The 12,279-nt window shown below is 51.1% G+C and overlaps 2 protein-coding genes across 2 annotated transcripts in view; one reads left to right on the top strand and one right to left on the bottom strand.

Annotated features, from left to right (window-relative positions):
* Positions 1-7,608, top strand: part of MSH5 (mutS homolog 5) — a 20,530-nt gene extending 12,922 nt beyond the window's left edge. Inside the window, exons 11-23 of the mRNA XM_005859922.2 lie at positions 3,035-3,163; positions 3,409-3,481; positions 3,625-3,734; positions 3,945-4,025; positions 4,266-4,353; positions 4,613-4,802; positions 4,911-5,037; positions 5,437-5,586; positions 6,160-6,234; positions 6,430-6,573; positions 6,780-6,917; positions 7,073-7,146; positions 7,363-7,608. Of these exons, the coding sequence (XP_005859984.2) occupies positions 3,035-3,163; positions 3,409-3,481; positions 3,625-3,734; positions 3,945-4,025; positions 4,266-4,353; positions 4,613-4,802; positions 4,911-5,037; positions 5,437-5,586; positions 6,160-6,234; positions 6,430-6,573; positions 6,780-6,917; positions 7,073-7,146; positions 7,363-7,474 (1,491 nt within the window). The 3' untranslated portion in view covers positions 7,475-7,608. The remainder of the gene's footprint in view (positions 1-3,034; positions 3,164-3,408; positions 3,482-3,624; positions 3,735-3,944; positions 4,026-4,265; positions 4,354-4,612; positions 4,803-4,910; positions 5,038-5,436; positions 5,587-6,159; positions 6,235-6,429; positions 6,574-6,779; positions 6,918-7,072; positions 7,147-7,362) is intronic.
* Positions 7,609-10,618: 3,010 nt separating this feature from the next.
* Positions 10,619-12,279, bottom strand: part of VWA7 (von Willebrand factor A domain containing 7) — an 8,152-nt gene continuing 6,491 nt past the window's right edge. Inside the window, exons 14-16 of the mRNA XM_014534512.1 lie at positions 12,137-12,276; positions 11,773-11,947; positions 10,619-11,679 (exon numbers count right to left, since the gene is read on the bottom strand). Coding sequence (XP_014389998.1) covers positions 11,506-11,679; positions 11,773-11,947; positions 12,137-12,276 — 489 coding nt within the window. The 3' untranslated portion in view covers positions 10,619-11,505. The remainder of the gene's footprint in view (positions 11,680-11,772; positions 11,948-12,136; positions 12,277-12,279) is intronic.

Below are 12,279 nucleotides of genomic sequence, written 5' to 3'. Positions count from 1 at the left end.
GAGTGTGCAGGAGGCAGCTGATGGATGTTTCTCTCTCATCGATGTTTCTAGCTCTCTATCCCTCTCCCTTCCTCTCTGTAAAAAATCAATAAAGTATATTAAAAAAATAAATAAAATAAAATTTAAAAAGGATTTTCCTAAAAAAAAAAATCAATGGAAAAAATACCTTGAGAGAGGATTACAAAAAAATTTTTAAAGAATAACTACCATTATCTTACCTAAAATTAACATAATTATTTAATATCACCAACTAATGTCTAAATATCTAATCATCTCTTAAATGTCATAATTTTCAAAATTAGTTTGTTGAATTAGGAACCAAATATGTTCAACATATGGCAATGGGATGATGTCTCTTTAAGTCTCTTTTATGGGTTCCTTCTTCTCTTTCTGTCTCTGTCTTTCTCTGTGTCTCTGTTTCTCCTCTCTGTTCTGTCTCTCTCATTTTCATTCTCCTTACAAGTTATTTGTTGAAGAATCTGAGTCATTTGTCCTATAGAGCTTCCCTTAGCCTGGATTTTGCTGATTATATTCCCTAAGTGGTTTTGACATGTTTCTGTCTCCTAGAATTTCTTTATTTTTAAATATACATATTTTTTTATTTTTGATTGTTTGGTTAATCCTCACCCAAGAATACTTTTCCTCCATTTATTTTTAGAGAGTGGAAGGGAGGGGGAGCGATAGATAGAAACATCGATCCGCTGCCTCCTGCTCTGCCCCCACCGGGGATCGAGCCCGCAACCCCGGGCATGTGCCTGGACCAGGAATGGAATCAGCGACTTCTTGGTGCATGGGTCAATGCTCAACCACTGAGCCACACCGTCCGGGTCCAAAGTGGTTATTTTAATTCTGTCATTCTTTATTTATTAGCCAGAACGTCTCCTTAAAGAAAACCTTCCTCTCTTCTGCTCTTTGGTTAACCAGTGATACAGTTCATATCACAGAAAGTTGCTTGATTTTTGTCTCTGCCTTTATTTGCCAGCTGTCATCTTAATAAAATAGTTCCCTAATATCCGCCCAGGTAGCCAATGAATTTTTTGTTGTTGTTATTTTAGTATCATTATGAACTCATAGATTTACACACATGCTTCAGTCCACTGCATTTTTAATCTTTATACGTGCTCAAATTATTCTATCTTTTGCTGATGGGAGCCTCTTGAAGTTGGCTTCTGAGTCCTTTAAACACAGTTCTGCTAGATTTTTTAAAAAATGTATTTGTATTGATTTCAGAGAGAAGGGGAGAGGGAGAGAGAGATAAAAACATCAGTGATGAGAGAGAATTATTGATTGGCTGCCTCCTGCACACCCCCCTACTGAGGATCGAGCCCAAAACCCGGGCATGTGCCCTTGGACTGGAATTGAACCCGGAACCCTTCTGTCCCCAGGTCAATGCTCTATCCACTGAGCCAAACCGGCCAGGGCTGTTAAGATTTTTTTGAGGGGAGAGAAGGGGCAGTTCTTTTTGTCCCCACTAGGGATATACAAATTACTGTATTTTAGTCACTTGGAAAAGTTCCACTCTGTGTGGTTATGCCACTATATGGACATACATATTTATGTTCCTTTGTTTCATTTTGTTTTTTTTTAATTATTAGGAATTTCTTTTTAAATTTTAATTTAATTGTAGGATTATGTAAAATATTTACATAGTTCCAAAGTCAAATCTCCCAAACAAAGATATAATCAACTAATTCTAGCTTCTATCTCTGCCCCTCTTGCCACCTATAGATAATCTTTTCTTTTTTAAGATTTTTTAAAATATTTTTTTTATTGATTTCAGAGAGGAAGGAAGAGGAAGACAGAGATAGAAACATCAGTGATGAGAGAGAATTATTGATCGGTACCTCCTGCATGCCTCATACTGGGGATCCAGACCAACCTGGGGAAATGCCCTGACCAGGAATCATACCGTGACCTCCTGGTTCATAGGTCAATGCTCCAGCTGGGCAATAATCTTTTCTTTTTAAAAATGTCTTGCCCTGGCCGGGTAGCTCAGTTGGTTAGTGTTGTCCTGATATGCCAAGGTTAAGAGTTTGATCCCTGGTCAGGGCACATACAAGAATCAACCAATGAGTCCTAACCGCTTTGGCTCAGTGGATAGAGCGTCGATCTGCGGACTGAAGGGTCCCAGGTTCGATTCCAGTCAAGGGCATGTACCTTGGTTGCAGGCACATCCCCAGTAGGGGTTATGCAGGAGGCAGCTGATCGATGTTTCTCTCTCATCGATGTTTCTAACTCTCTATCCCTCTCCCTTCCTCTCTGTAAAAAATCAATAAAATATATTTTTTAAAAAAGAATCAACCACTGAATGCATAAATGGGAACAACAAATCATCGATGTTTCTCTCTCTCTCTCTCTCTCCCTCCCTCTCTCTCAAAAATAAATAAAAATTCCATGGACACAGTGAAGTGCAGTGAAGGCCTGGAGAGGAGGCGGAAGTGGAGTGGAGGTGGCCAATGGGGAGTCAAAGGGGGACATCTGTAATACTTTCAACAATAAAGACACAGTCCTGGCCAGTGTACTCAGTGGTTAGAGTGTTGGCCTGCAAACCAAAGGGTTGCAGTTTCGATTCCCTGTTAAGGGCATGTACCTGGGTTGCAGATTCCATCCCATACCTGGTCAGGGTGCGGGAGGCAACCAATCGATGTGTCTCTCTCACATCAATGTTTGTCTCTCCCCCCCACATCCACTCTCTCTAAAAAACAATGGAAAAAATGTCCTTGGTGAGAATTAACTAACTAACTAAGTAAATAAATATATTTAAAAATAAATAAAAAAAAATAAAACAAATTATCTTCTCCCCTAGGCTGTAAGCTCATGTGGACAGGGACCATATTTTGGTTGTCTTTTTACCTCAGTGTTTAGTGCAGTGCCTGGCACATTTCCTCCCTCATTATTTCATTTTGCCTTTGAGATCGCTGTGTCTTTGTTATTGTGTTTTTCCTTGTTGATCTTTGTTCTCAGTCCATCCTTGTCCCCTCTCCTCAGCCAGGGCTGGCTGAGGGCCACCATCCTCTGTCCATTTTTCCTACAGACTGTGTACAGTGCCCTGGGCCTGAGGGATGCCTGTCGCTCCCTGCCCCAGTCCATCCAGCTCTTCCGGGACATTGCCCAAGAGTTCTCTGATGACTTGCACCACATCGCCAGCCTCATTGGCAAAGTGGTGAGTAGAAGGGAACTAGAGGCAGGAGATACGCTGTGGAAGATGGGGAAGCCTGGGAGACAGTGAGGTCAGCTGAATGACCAACAAGTGGAATGGTGAAAGGAGGTGGCAGAACATCGGAAATGTGCTTGGAGGGCTAGGGTTAAATCAGGGACTGCAGGGGGAATTGGAGCCCAGCTAGAGGTGAGCAACAGGACAGAAAGATGGTGCTGGCCGATAAGCAACTGGACTTCTTGCCTCCTCAGGTGGACTTTGAGGGCAGTCTTGCTGCAAATCGCTTCACAGTCCTCCCCAACATAGATCCTGAAATTGATGAGAGTGAGTATTGGGTGGGGATCGGCCTGTGAGCCCTGAAACACAAGCCTGCACAGTGATGAGGTGCCATCCTTGGTACTCGGCCACTACAACTGGGGATAATCATGGCAACCAGGGCAGGAACCTTACTCTCGATATCCTCCTAGAAAAACGAAGGCTGGCGGGACTTCCCAGTTTCCTCACTGAGGTCGCCCGGAAGGAGCTGGAGAATCTGGACTGCCGCATTCCTTCATGCAGCGTCATCTACATCCCTCTGGTGAGCGCAGGAGGCTGGGTGTGACCTCTGGGGGCTTTTGGAGGTAGCAGGCGTATGGAGGACACATTGGTAGATAAGAAAACTTCTGGAGAAGTTTGAAGAACATGAACACCTTGTGGTGGCTCTAGCCCCTGAGGGAAGCACGGGATCTGGGGAGAGAAAGTGCCCAGGACATCACGCTCTGCTTTATCTCCTCTTTATGCTCTCCAGATCGGCTTCCTTCTTTCTATTCCCCGCCTGCCTTCCATGGTGGAGGCCAGTGACTTTGAGATTGAGGGACTGGACTTCATGGTAAGACCCTTGACCTCTGTAGGGAGGTGATAAGGAAAATGAATCAGCAGCTGTCCAGAGGCCTAGCCCTATCAGCACTGCCCAATATGGGACCTCTCTTCTGTAGTTTTACTTTGACCTTTATTAGCTCTGAGATGGAGGAGAAAGGAGTTGGGTGGGGGCCTGCAGACGGGGTTATAAATGTGGGAGGGGACGAGGACCAAAAGATGCAGAGCCCACAGCTTGAACCCTCTGACCCAGTTCCTCTCAGAGGAGAAGCTGCACTATCGCAGTGCTCGAACCAAGGAGCTGGACGCATTGCTGGGGGACCTGCACTGCGACATCCGTGGTGAGGAGAAGCCAAAGGCTGGGAGTGGGCGGATTCGAGATGACTCCAACAGGCTCCTTTTCTCCCTGCTCTCTCTTCACTCTGACTCTCCATCTTCTCTGAACGCCTCTGGGTGTCTCACACGGTATCTGCAAGCCTGTCTCTAGGTCCCTCTGCTGGCTTGTCTCTCCTTCATATCCCCCCCCCCCCCCCGGCCCCCCCCCCCCCCCCCCCCCCCCCCCCCCAGCTGACCCCCAGCTCCTCCCTCACCTACCATCAGACCAGGAGACCCTGCTGATGTACCAGCTGCAGTGCCAGGTGCTGGCTCGGGCGGCTGTCTTGACCCGGGTATTGGACCTTGCTTCCCGCCTGGACGTCCTGCTGGCTCTTGCCAGTGCTGCCCGGGACTATGGCTACTCAAGGCCCCGCTACTCTCCCCGGCTCTTTGGGGTACGAATCCAGAACGGCAGGTGAGAACAGAAGGGGGTGGAGGCATAGACACGAGGGGCCTAAAAGCCCCATATTCTGGGGGTCCACCCATCTGGGCAATGTGTGAGGCACCTCTCCACCCACTGCAGACATCCTCTGATGGAACTCTGTGCCCGAACCTTTGTGCCCAACTCCGCAGAATGTGGTGGGGACAAAGGGAGGGTCAGAGTCATCACTGGACCCAACTCTTCAGGGAAGAGCATATACCTCAAACAGGTAGGAGACTCCTACACACTGGCCTCTGGTATCTTCATCTCCTCCCCCACCTGCTAGCCAACCCCGGTCCCTGCAGCTCTTCTCCTGCTGTGTTCTGACCCTGCCTGTCATGCAGACACTATAACCCACACCCTGTTCCTCACTTTCACTTGAGGGAGAGTCATGCCCTAATAGAGCTTTCCATGGCCTCAGTTCCCTTCCCTTACCTCTGAATAGGGCCATGCCACTCCCCAGTGTGCCTCTGCCCACTCCCTGTCCCTCTCTACTGAGTGGAAGGGGCTACGATCACCTATTAAACTATGTGCCTCTCTCCTTGATCTATCATTCACCCCTCAGTTTAGCCTCACCTTCACCTCAGCCATCCCACCAGGCCCAGACTCTGTCCCCTTCCCTGCTTAGGTAGGCTTGATCACATTCATGGCCTTGGTGGGCAGCTTTGTGCCAGCAGAGGAAGCCGAAATCGGGGCAGTAGACGCCATCTTCACCCGTATTCATAGCTGCGAATCCATCTCCCTTGGCCTCTCCACTTTCATGATCGACCTCAACCAGGTCAAAGGGAGTAAAGAGAGGTGGGATTGGGATGGGGGGAAATGGGGAAGGAACTCTACCCCTGAAAAATGATCAGGAAAAACATTCCCTCTGCTGCCTGCCCTCTACACTAGGGAACCTCTTTTTTGGGGGGGGGCGGGCGGTGTTAATCCTCACCCAAGGATATTTTTTCCATTGATTTTTAGAACAGAAGGGAGGGAGCACGGGGGAGAGAAATAGAGAAACATGACACATGAACTGGTTGCCTTCCACATGTGCCCCGACCAGGGATGGGATTGAACCTGCAACCCAGGTACATGCCCTTGACCAGGAATTGAACCCGTGACCCTTCAATGTGAGGGCCAATGCTTTAACCACTGAGCAACACTGGCCAGAGCCAAGGAGCCTCTTTTGAATCCTGGCTTTGTATGTGGCATTGTTGGCCATGAAAGGGTGAACAAAGCATGCACCTCACCATTAAAGACTTCCCCGTCCATTGGAGTGGACACAAGCAGCTTTATTCATGGCAGACTGTGGTCAGCGTTACAGGCCTCAGATGCTAATGCAACTCTCTGTCCACCTGGTACCCAGCAGGTGGCAAAAGCAGTGAACAATGCCACCGAGCGGTCTCTGGTCCTTATTGATGAATTTGGAAAGGGAACCAACACGGTGAGGGGAAATCTGATGAGGAACTAAGGAGAAATGGAGGAGGGCAAAGGAGCAGGAGGGGAGGTTGGGCTTCAGGAAAAAGAATAGGTGTGGGGGCCGAAAAGAAACAGAAGAGTGCAAGATGGAAAAGGCCAGGGCAGGTGGGGGGACATGGGGCACCCGTGGTTCTGCACCCTTACCCTGTCCTCTGCACAGGTAGATGGGCTCGCACTGCTGGCTGCTGTCCTCCGACACTGGCTGGCTCTCGGACCCACATGCCCCCACATCTTTGTGGCCACCAACTTTCTGAGCCTCGTTCAGCTACCCTTGTTGCCACAGGGGCCCCTTGTGCAGTATTTGGTGAGGGAACTAATCTAGTCCCCCCGGGGTCCCTAAGCCAAGTGTTTCCCAGAGCTGGAGACTGGCTCCTTCCTCAGAACAGGGGCTCCCTGAACACAGGGACCATGTCCCTTCCCTGTCCTCACTCCCCTTAGGGATTGGCTATGGGTTTCAGGGTGGGACGCTGAGTGACAATGACACACTGTCCCTTTTTATTCTTTTTTAAGACCATGGAGACCTGTGAGGATGGGAATGACCTTGTCTTCTTCTATCGGGTTTGCGAAGGTGTGGCCAACGCCAGCCATGCCTCCCACACAGCTGCCCAAGCCAGGCTTCCTGACAAGCTCATAGCTCGTGGCAAGGAGGTGATGAGATCCATGTCAGCCCCATCCATCAGGGCTCCCTTCCACTGTTCCTGCTCCTCTCGGGGCCTGGGTTCCTGGGCCCATGGCATTTCTGACCTTATTTTCTCTTTTCTTACCCAATTCCCCCACCCCTGCCTCCTCCTCCTTGTTCCTAGGTCTCGGACTTGATCCGCAGTGGTAAGCCCATCAAGCCTCTCAAGGAGCTGCTGAAGGAGAAGCAAATGGAAAAGTGAGTGGGTAGCCCAGGGTCCTGTTCTAGCATATTCTGCAGCTCTTTCCCCTTCAGGGACTCAGAAGGCCTTTTTGCCTTTCAGTGACTCAGTTTCCCAGTTTCTTTCTGAAATCCCTAAATTTCCAAGGTCCAGGTTTCCTCTGCACAACCTCTCCCCCCTGCTCAGGATCAGTTAGCCATCCTCTCATTTGGCTCTCTGCTCTCTCCCTTCAGTTGCCAGACATTAGTAGATAAGTTTCTGAAACTGGATTTGGAAGATCCCAACCTGGACCTGGACATTTTCATGCGTCAGGAAGTGCTCCCTGCAGCTACCACCATCCTCTGAGCGTCCTTCGTCGGCCCTCCTCCCCTTCCCACACCCTGTGGGCTGCCCTGCCCTTTTTGTTTCTTTAGACACAGAGTTCTCAGTTTCCTCAGAAATCTTGTTTCACATTAGGAATACAGTTTATTTTGGAGAAAGTTGTTTCCTTAGACCAGCCAGAACAAAGCAAGAGACTAGAAAAGAGATGAAACACCAAGTAGGAGTCCACAGAGGGACCTGCCCTGCCTCATTAGGGGGGCGGGGGGATAAATGGTGATGGAAGGAGACTTGAATTGGGGTGGCGAACACATACAATACCCAGATGTTGCATGATAGACTTGTACACCTGACACCTGCATAATTTTATTAACCAATGTCAGCTCAATTAATTCAATCAAAAATGACAGTGAAAGCCCGAACTGGTTTGGCTCAGTGGATAGAGCGTCAGCCTGCGGACTCAAGCGTCCCTTTGATTCCGCCGGTCAAGGGCATGTACCTTGGTTGTGGGCACATCCCCAGTGGGGGGTGTGCAGGAGGCAGCTGATCGATGTTTCTAACTCTCTATCCCTCTCCCTTCCTCTCTGTAAAAAATCAATAAAATATATTAAAAAAATAATCGATATTACTTGCCCTAACTGGTTTGGCTCAGTGGATAGAACGTCGGCCTGCGGACTGAAGGGTCCCGGGTTTGATTCCCATCAAGGGCATGTACCTTGGTTGCAGGCACATCCCCAGTAGGGGGGTGTGCAGGAGGCAGCTGATCGATGTTTCTAACTCACTGTCCCTCTCCCTTCCTCTCTGTAAAAAATCAATAAAATGTATTTTAAAAAAAATGACAGTGACATTTCTGTGGGAAGACGGGGGATTCTACCCAGGGGGACTTTATGAGAACCGACTTCAGACCCTGCAAAACAGAGGAGCCTAAGGGAGGTCTTTCCCAGCCTCAGACACACAGCAGGAAGAGCTCTGAGGCTGAAAGACTAGGTAGGAGGCTGCAAGGAGCAGGGAGAGAGGGGAGGGGCCAGCCCTGGTCGCCAGTGGGTGTGGCTCCACCCTTCCCACCTCAGTCCTGAGGAGCCAGGGTCCTGCCCCTGCTGCAGGCCCCTTCCAGTTCTGCTGGGGACAAGCCACCAAGACCCAGCAGCCTGGCCTAGCTGGTCTGGCTCAGTGGATAGAGTTCAGTGGATAGAGCATCAGTCTGCGGACTGAAGGGTCCCGGGTTCGATTCTGGTCAAGGGCACATGCCCGGGTTTGATCCCCAGTAGGAGGCATGCAGGAGGCAGGTGATCAATGATTCTCATCACTGATGTTTCTCTCTCTCTCTCTCCCTTCCTCTCTGAAACCAATAAAAATATATTTAAAAACAAACAAAAACCCAGTGGCCTGAAGCTTCTTCCTCTGGGTGAGTACTAGTCCACCAAGAGGCCCCAGGGGAAGCCCCTCTTCCCAGATCTGCCCTCTACATTTCCACTCAATTTGGGACTCATAAGTCTTCCCCACTGCGTTCCCTTGCCCTGGTGGACAGTCTGGGCTTGATTCAGTGACCAGACAGAACCCAAGCAGGGGCTCCTGGAAAGGCCATGGCCCAGAGCCCTAATGTGGAGTAAGCCTCTGCTGCTTGCATTTTTCAGCTGCAGAGGAGGCAGGCTCTGGAGCAGGAACAGTCTGCTCTCTGCAGGGGCTGCAGGGGCTGGAGCTGCGGGAGCACGGCCAGGCCTGGTTTGAGGGCCCGCTGAGAGGCACAGCAACAGCAGCTACGTGTGGGGCCTGTGGTGAGCGGGGGGCAGCCCCAGGTGTGTGGGGAAGGGGACAGGGACCACATGTGGACACAGCCTGACCCTGCCCTGGAAAGGAGACAATGGCCAGAAATGATGAATTAGGAGCAGCATTGCAATGACAGGATGCCACCACCAAGTGTTAGGGTGGCATTCATTGTTGGCACTGGAGGAGGTGGGTCTGCATTCTATTCAGAGGGATGGACTGGATCACCACTGAGGTGGGAGAGTGGCCTGCATCACCCCAATGGGTCAGGGACGGACAAGGAGGGTTCATAAAGAATAGGGAGGTCAGAAAAAGACGGGAGCCAGAGAGAAAGGTACCTGGGCTCACCTGACGCGCCAGCCTGCTCCACCCAGAGAAGCACACGTTGTGAGAACCATTGGAATCGAGCCTGAGCTGCTGGGGCCCATTCCCTATGAATTCATGGAATGATAAGTGGAAAAAAATAAAAAAGACTTCTGTGCTGATAAAAATGTTTCTCTTAATTGAGTGGAAGTGTGGTGTCCCTTTCCCCCAAAGAATAATTACAAAAAACTTTGTGTCCTAAAAATAAAAATAAAAAAAAAATAGGGAGCCCTGTGCCCTAGCTGATGTGGCTCAGTGGATAGAGCGTTGGCCTGCGGACCAAAGGGTCCCGGGTTCGATTCCAATCAAGGGCAAGTACCTTGGTTGCAGGCTCCTCCCCGGCCTGGGCCCTGGTCGGGGTACATGCAGGAGGCAACCAATCGTGTTTCTCTCACTTCGATATTTCTCTCTGTCTTTCCTTCTCTCTTCCACTCTCTCTGAAAATCAATGGAAAAATATCCTCGGGTGAGGATTAAAAAAAAAAAAAATAGGGAGTCCTGGCCAGCGTGGCTCAGTATTTAGAATGTCAACCCATGCACAGAAGGGCCGCAGGTTTGATTCCTGGTCAAGGGCACATACTGGGTTGCAGGTTCGATCCCTAGCCCTGGTCGGGGCATGTGCAGGAGGCAACCAATCGATGTGCCTCTCTCTTACATCAATGTTTCTCTCTCCTCTGTCTCTTTCCCTCTCTCTCCCTTCTTTCTGAAAAAGCAATGGAAAAAATATCCTTGGCTGAGGGTTAACAACAACAACAAAACAACTTTAAAAAAGAATAGGGAAAGAGGGTGATGTGCTACTTGAGGGGACGGAGGTACTGGCCTGTTGAAGAGATGGAGTGGAGAGTACTGGGTTTCCCACCTGTCGGGAGGGGTACTGGGATGAGGGCTCCACATGGGAAAGCATGGCCTGTGGTGATAGGAGAGTGGCAGATGGACCTCGAGTTCTCACACTGTCAGCCTGCAGCTCCCCCTATAGAGTTTTCTAACATTCACACTCAGAGCCCGGTAGTCCGAAGTTAGCCCAGAGTCAAAAGGTGAACATCTGTTTGAGACTCTGACTCCGGGGAAGGTGTTTATTGTTTTCAGCTGAGGCTTTTGAGAGGCTGGGGTAGAGAGATTTGGGTCAACACTGGTTTAACGGAGAACATCGAATATCCCCCTGTTCGCCCCACGTCTTTGAACATGCCAGTTCCTGTGCCATCCAGGGCGGGAAGGGAAGGCCAAGGAAGCAGGGCTTGTGGCAGCGGCAGGTAAACGGGAGGGCACAAGGGAGGAGGGCCGAGCACAGATGCCCAGAACTCTCTCCAGGGGCTGTCAATGCAGCAGAAAGAGGAGATGGCTCAGCCAGGCTTCCCCAAGGGTGGAGGGGCCATACCAGTGTCTAAGGCCTCCCCTCAGTCCCCTCAGTTGGGACAGAACCTCCTATTCTGCCTCTTGACTCCACAGCGAAGGAGCTCCAGGTGGTGGGCCAACTGCAGTCCACACATCAGGCGTGAAGCGCCTTCTCTGCTCCTGAAAGCCTCCATTTCCCCTTCCTGCGTTCCATGCCCTCACGCTCCTATATGCTGTGCATACATGATCTTTGAAATCCCTCTGGGGAGAAGACATGTTTATTGAAACTGTCCTTCAAATTTAAATACAAAAATAAAATAGAAGCTTCTCCAGAATTTCAAATAAAAGCAATTCTATAAATAACACTTTCTAGTACCCTCCTACCCCAGTCTTAGGTTTGCTTCCCACGAGGGTTAGGGAAAGTGCATTGTGGGAAAATCGATTACCCTTTATCCCAATCTTGCTAAGAGAAGGGACAAGTGCATGAGAAGGAAAACCTCCAGCCCCGCTGGGAGAGTAGGGTCCCGAGGCCCACGCCATCCCTCACCCACCGGGAGGGATTGGAAAGAGCGCTGGAGGCCCATCCTTTAGGGGCTGCTGTCACCAGGAGGCCAGGCCTAGAAGGAGCAGCACCCCGGCGACTGTGCCCCACCAGGGGTTGCCTGCCAGCCCTCCCCCCGCCCTGCCCCGAGTCACCACAGGGGAGGGAGGAAGGGTGGGGCTGGCCGTGGTGAAGACCGGGCCAGACGAGTGGGCAGGGACGGCGAGCTGGTCCTGGGGAGAAGAGGGGAAGTCCGTCTGGGTGTCTACACCCAAGTTAAGCCCCCCTTGCCCTGCCTACCCTGCGGTGGAGAGGGGGGCCGTCACCTGTGGGTCCGGGCCCAGCACAAGGAGCCGGAGGAAGGCGTGGGTCGGGGGCACTGGTCTGGCTTCTCGGCCCATCGCAGCCACAGTCACCGTCACCACGGAGTCCAGGGCAGCCGACTCCGGGACCTCCAGCCACAGGCGCCCCCAGGCGGACTCGTTGTGCTCCAGGCGAACCCTGCGGAGCGGGTAGAAACAGCCAGGCTCCCGAGAGCCCAGCGTGGGGGGCGAAGCCAAGCGCTGGCGGAAGGGGAGGTGGGAGCCTGAGGGCCAATCAGAGGGGCCGGAGGCGGGGCCTAGAGAACGGGTACCAGAGCCCCGCGCGAGAAAAGGGCGGGGCCGGGAGAAGCGGAGGCTCGGGCTGCACCTGGAGAGGTTGGAGGTGAGCGCGAAGCTGGAGTTGACCCACGTCCTGAGGTCGAGATCCCGAGGCCCCGAGAAGCTGGCGATGCGAAGGCTGAGGGGGGCCTTGCTGCCCGGGGCCAGGAACCCCGCCGGGCCACTGAGCTG

The sequence above is a fragment of the Myotis brandtii genome, unplaced genomic scaffold (assembly GCF_000412655.1).
Source record: "Myotis brandtii unplaced genomic scaffold, ASM41265v1 scaffold130, whole genome shotgun sequence".
NCBI classification, from domain to species: domain Eukaryota; kingdom Metazoa; phylum Chordata; class Mammalia; order Chiroptera; family Vespertilionidae; genus Myotis; species Myotis brandtii.
The sequence above is the reverse complement of the archived record's forward strand: the minus strand, read 5'-3'. Positions and strand labels throughout refer to the sequence as shown.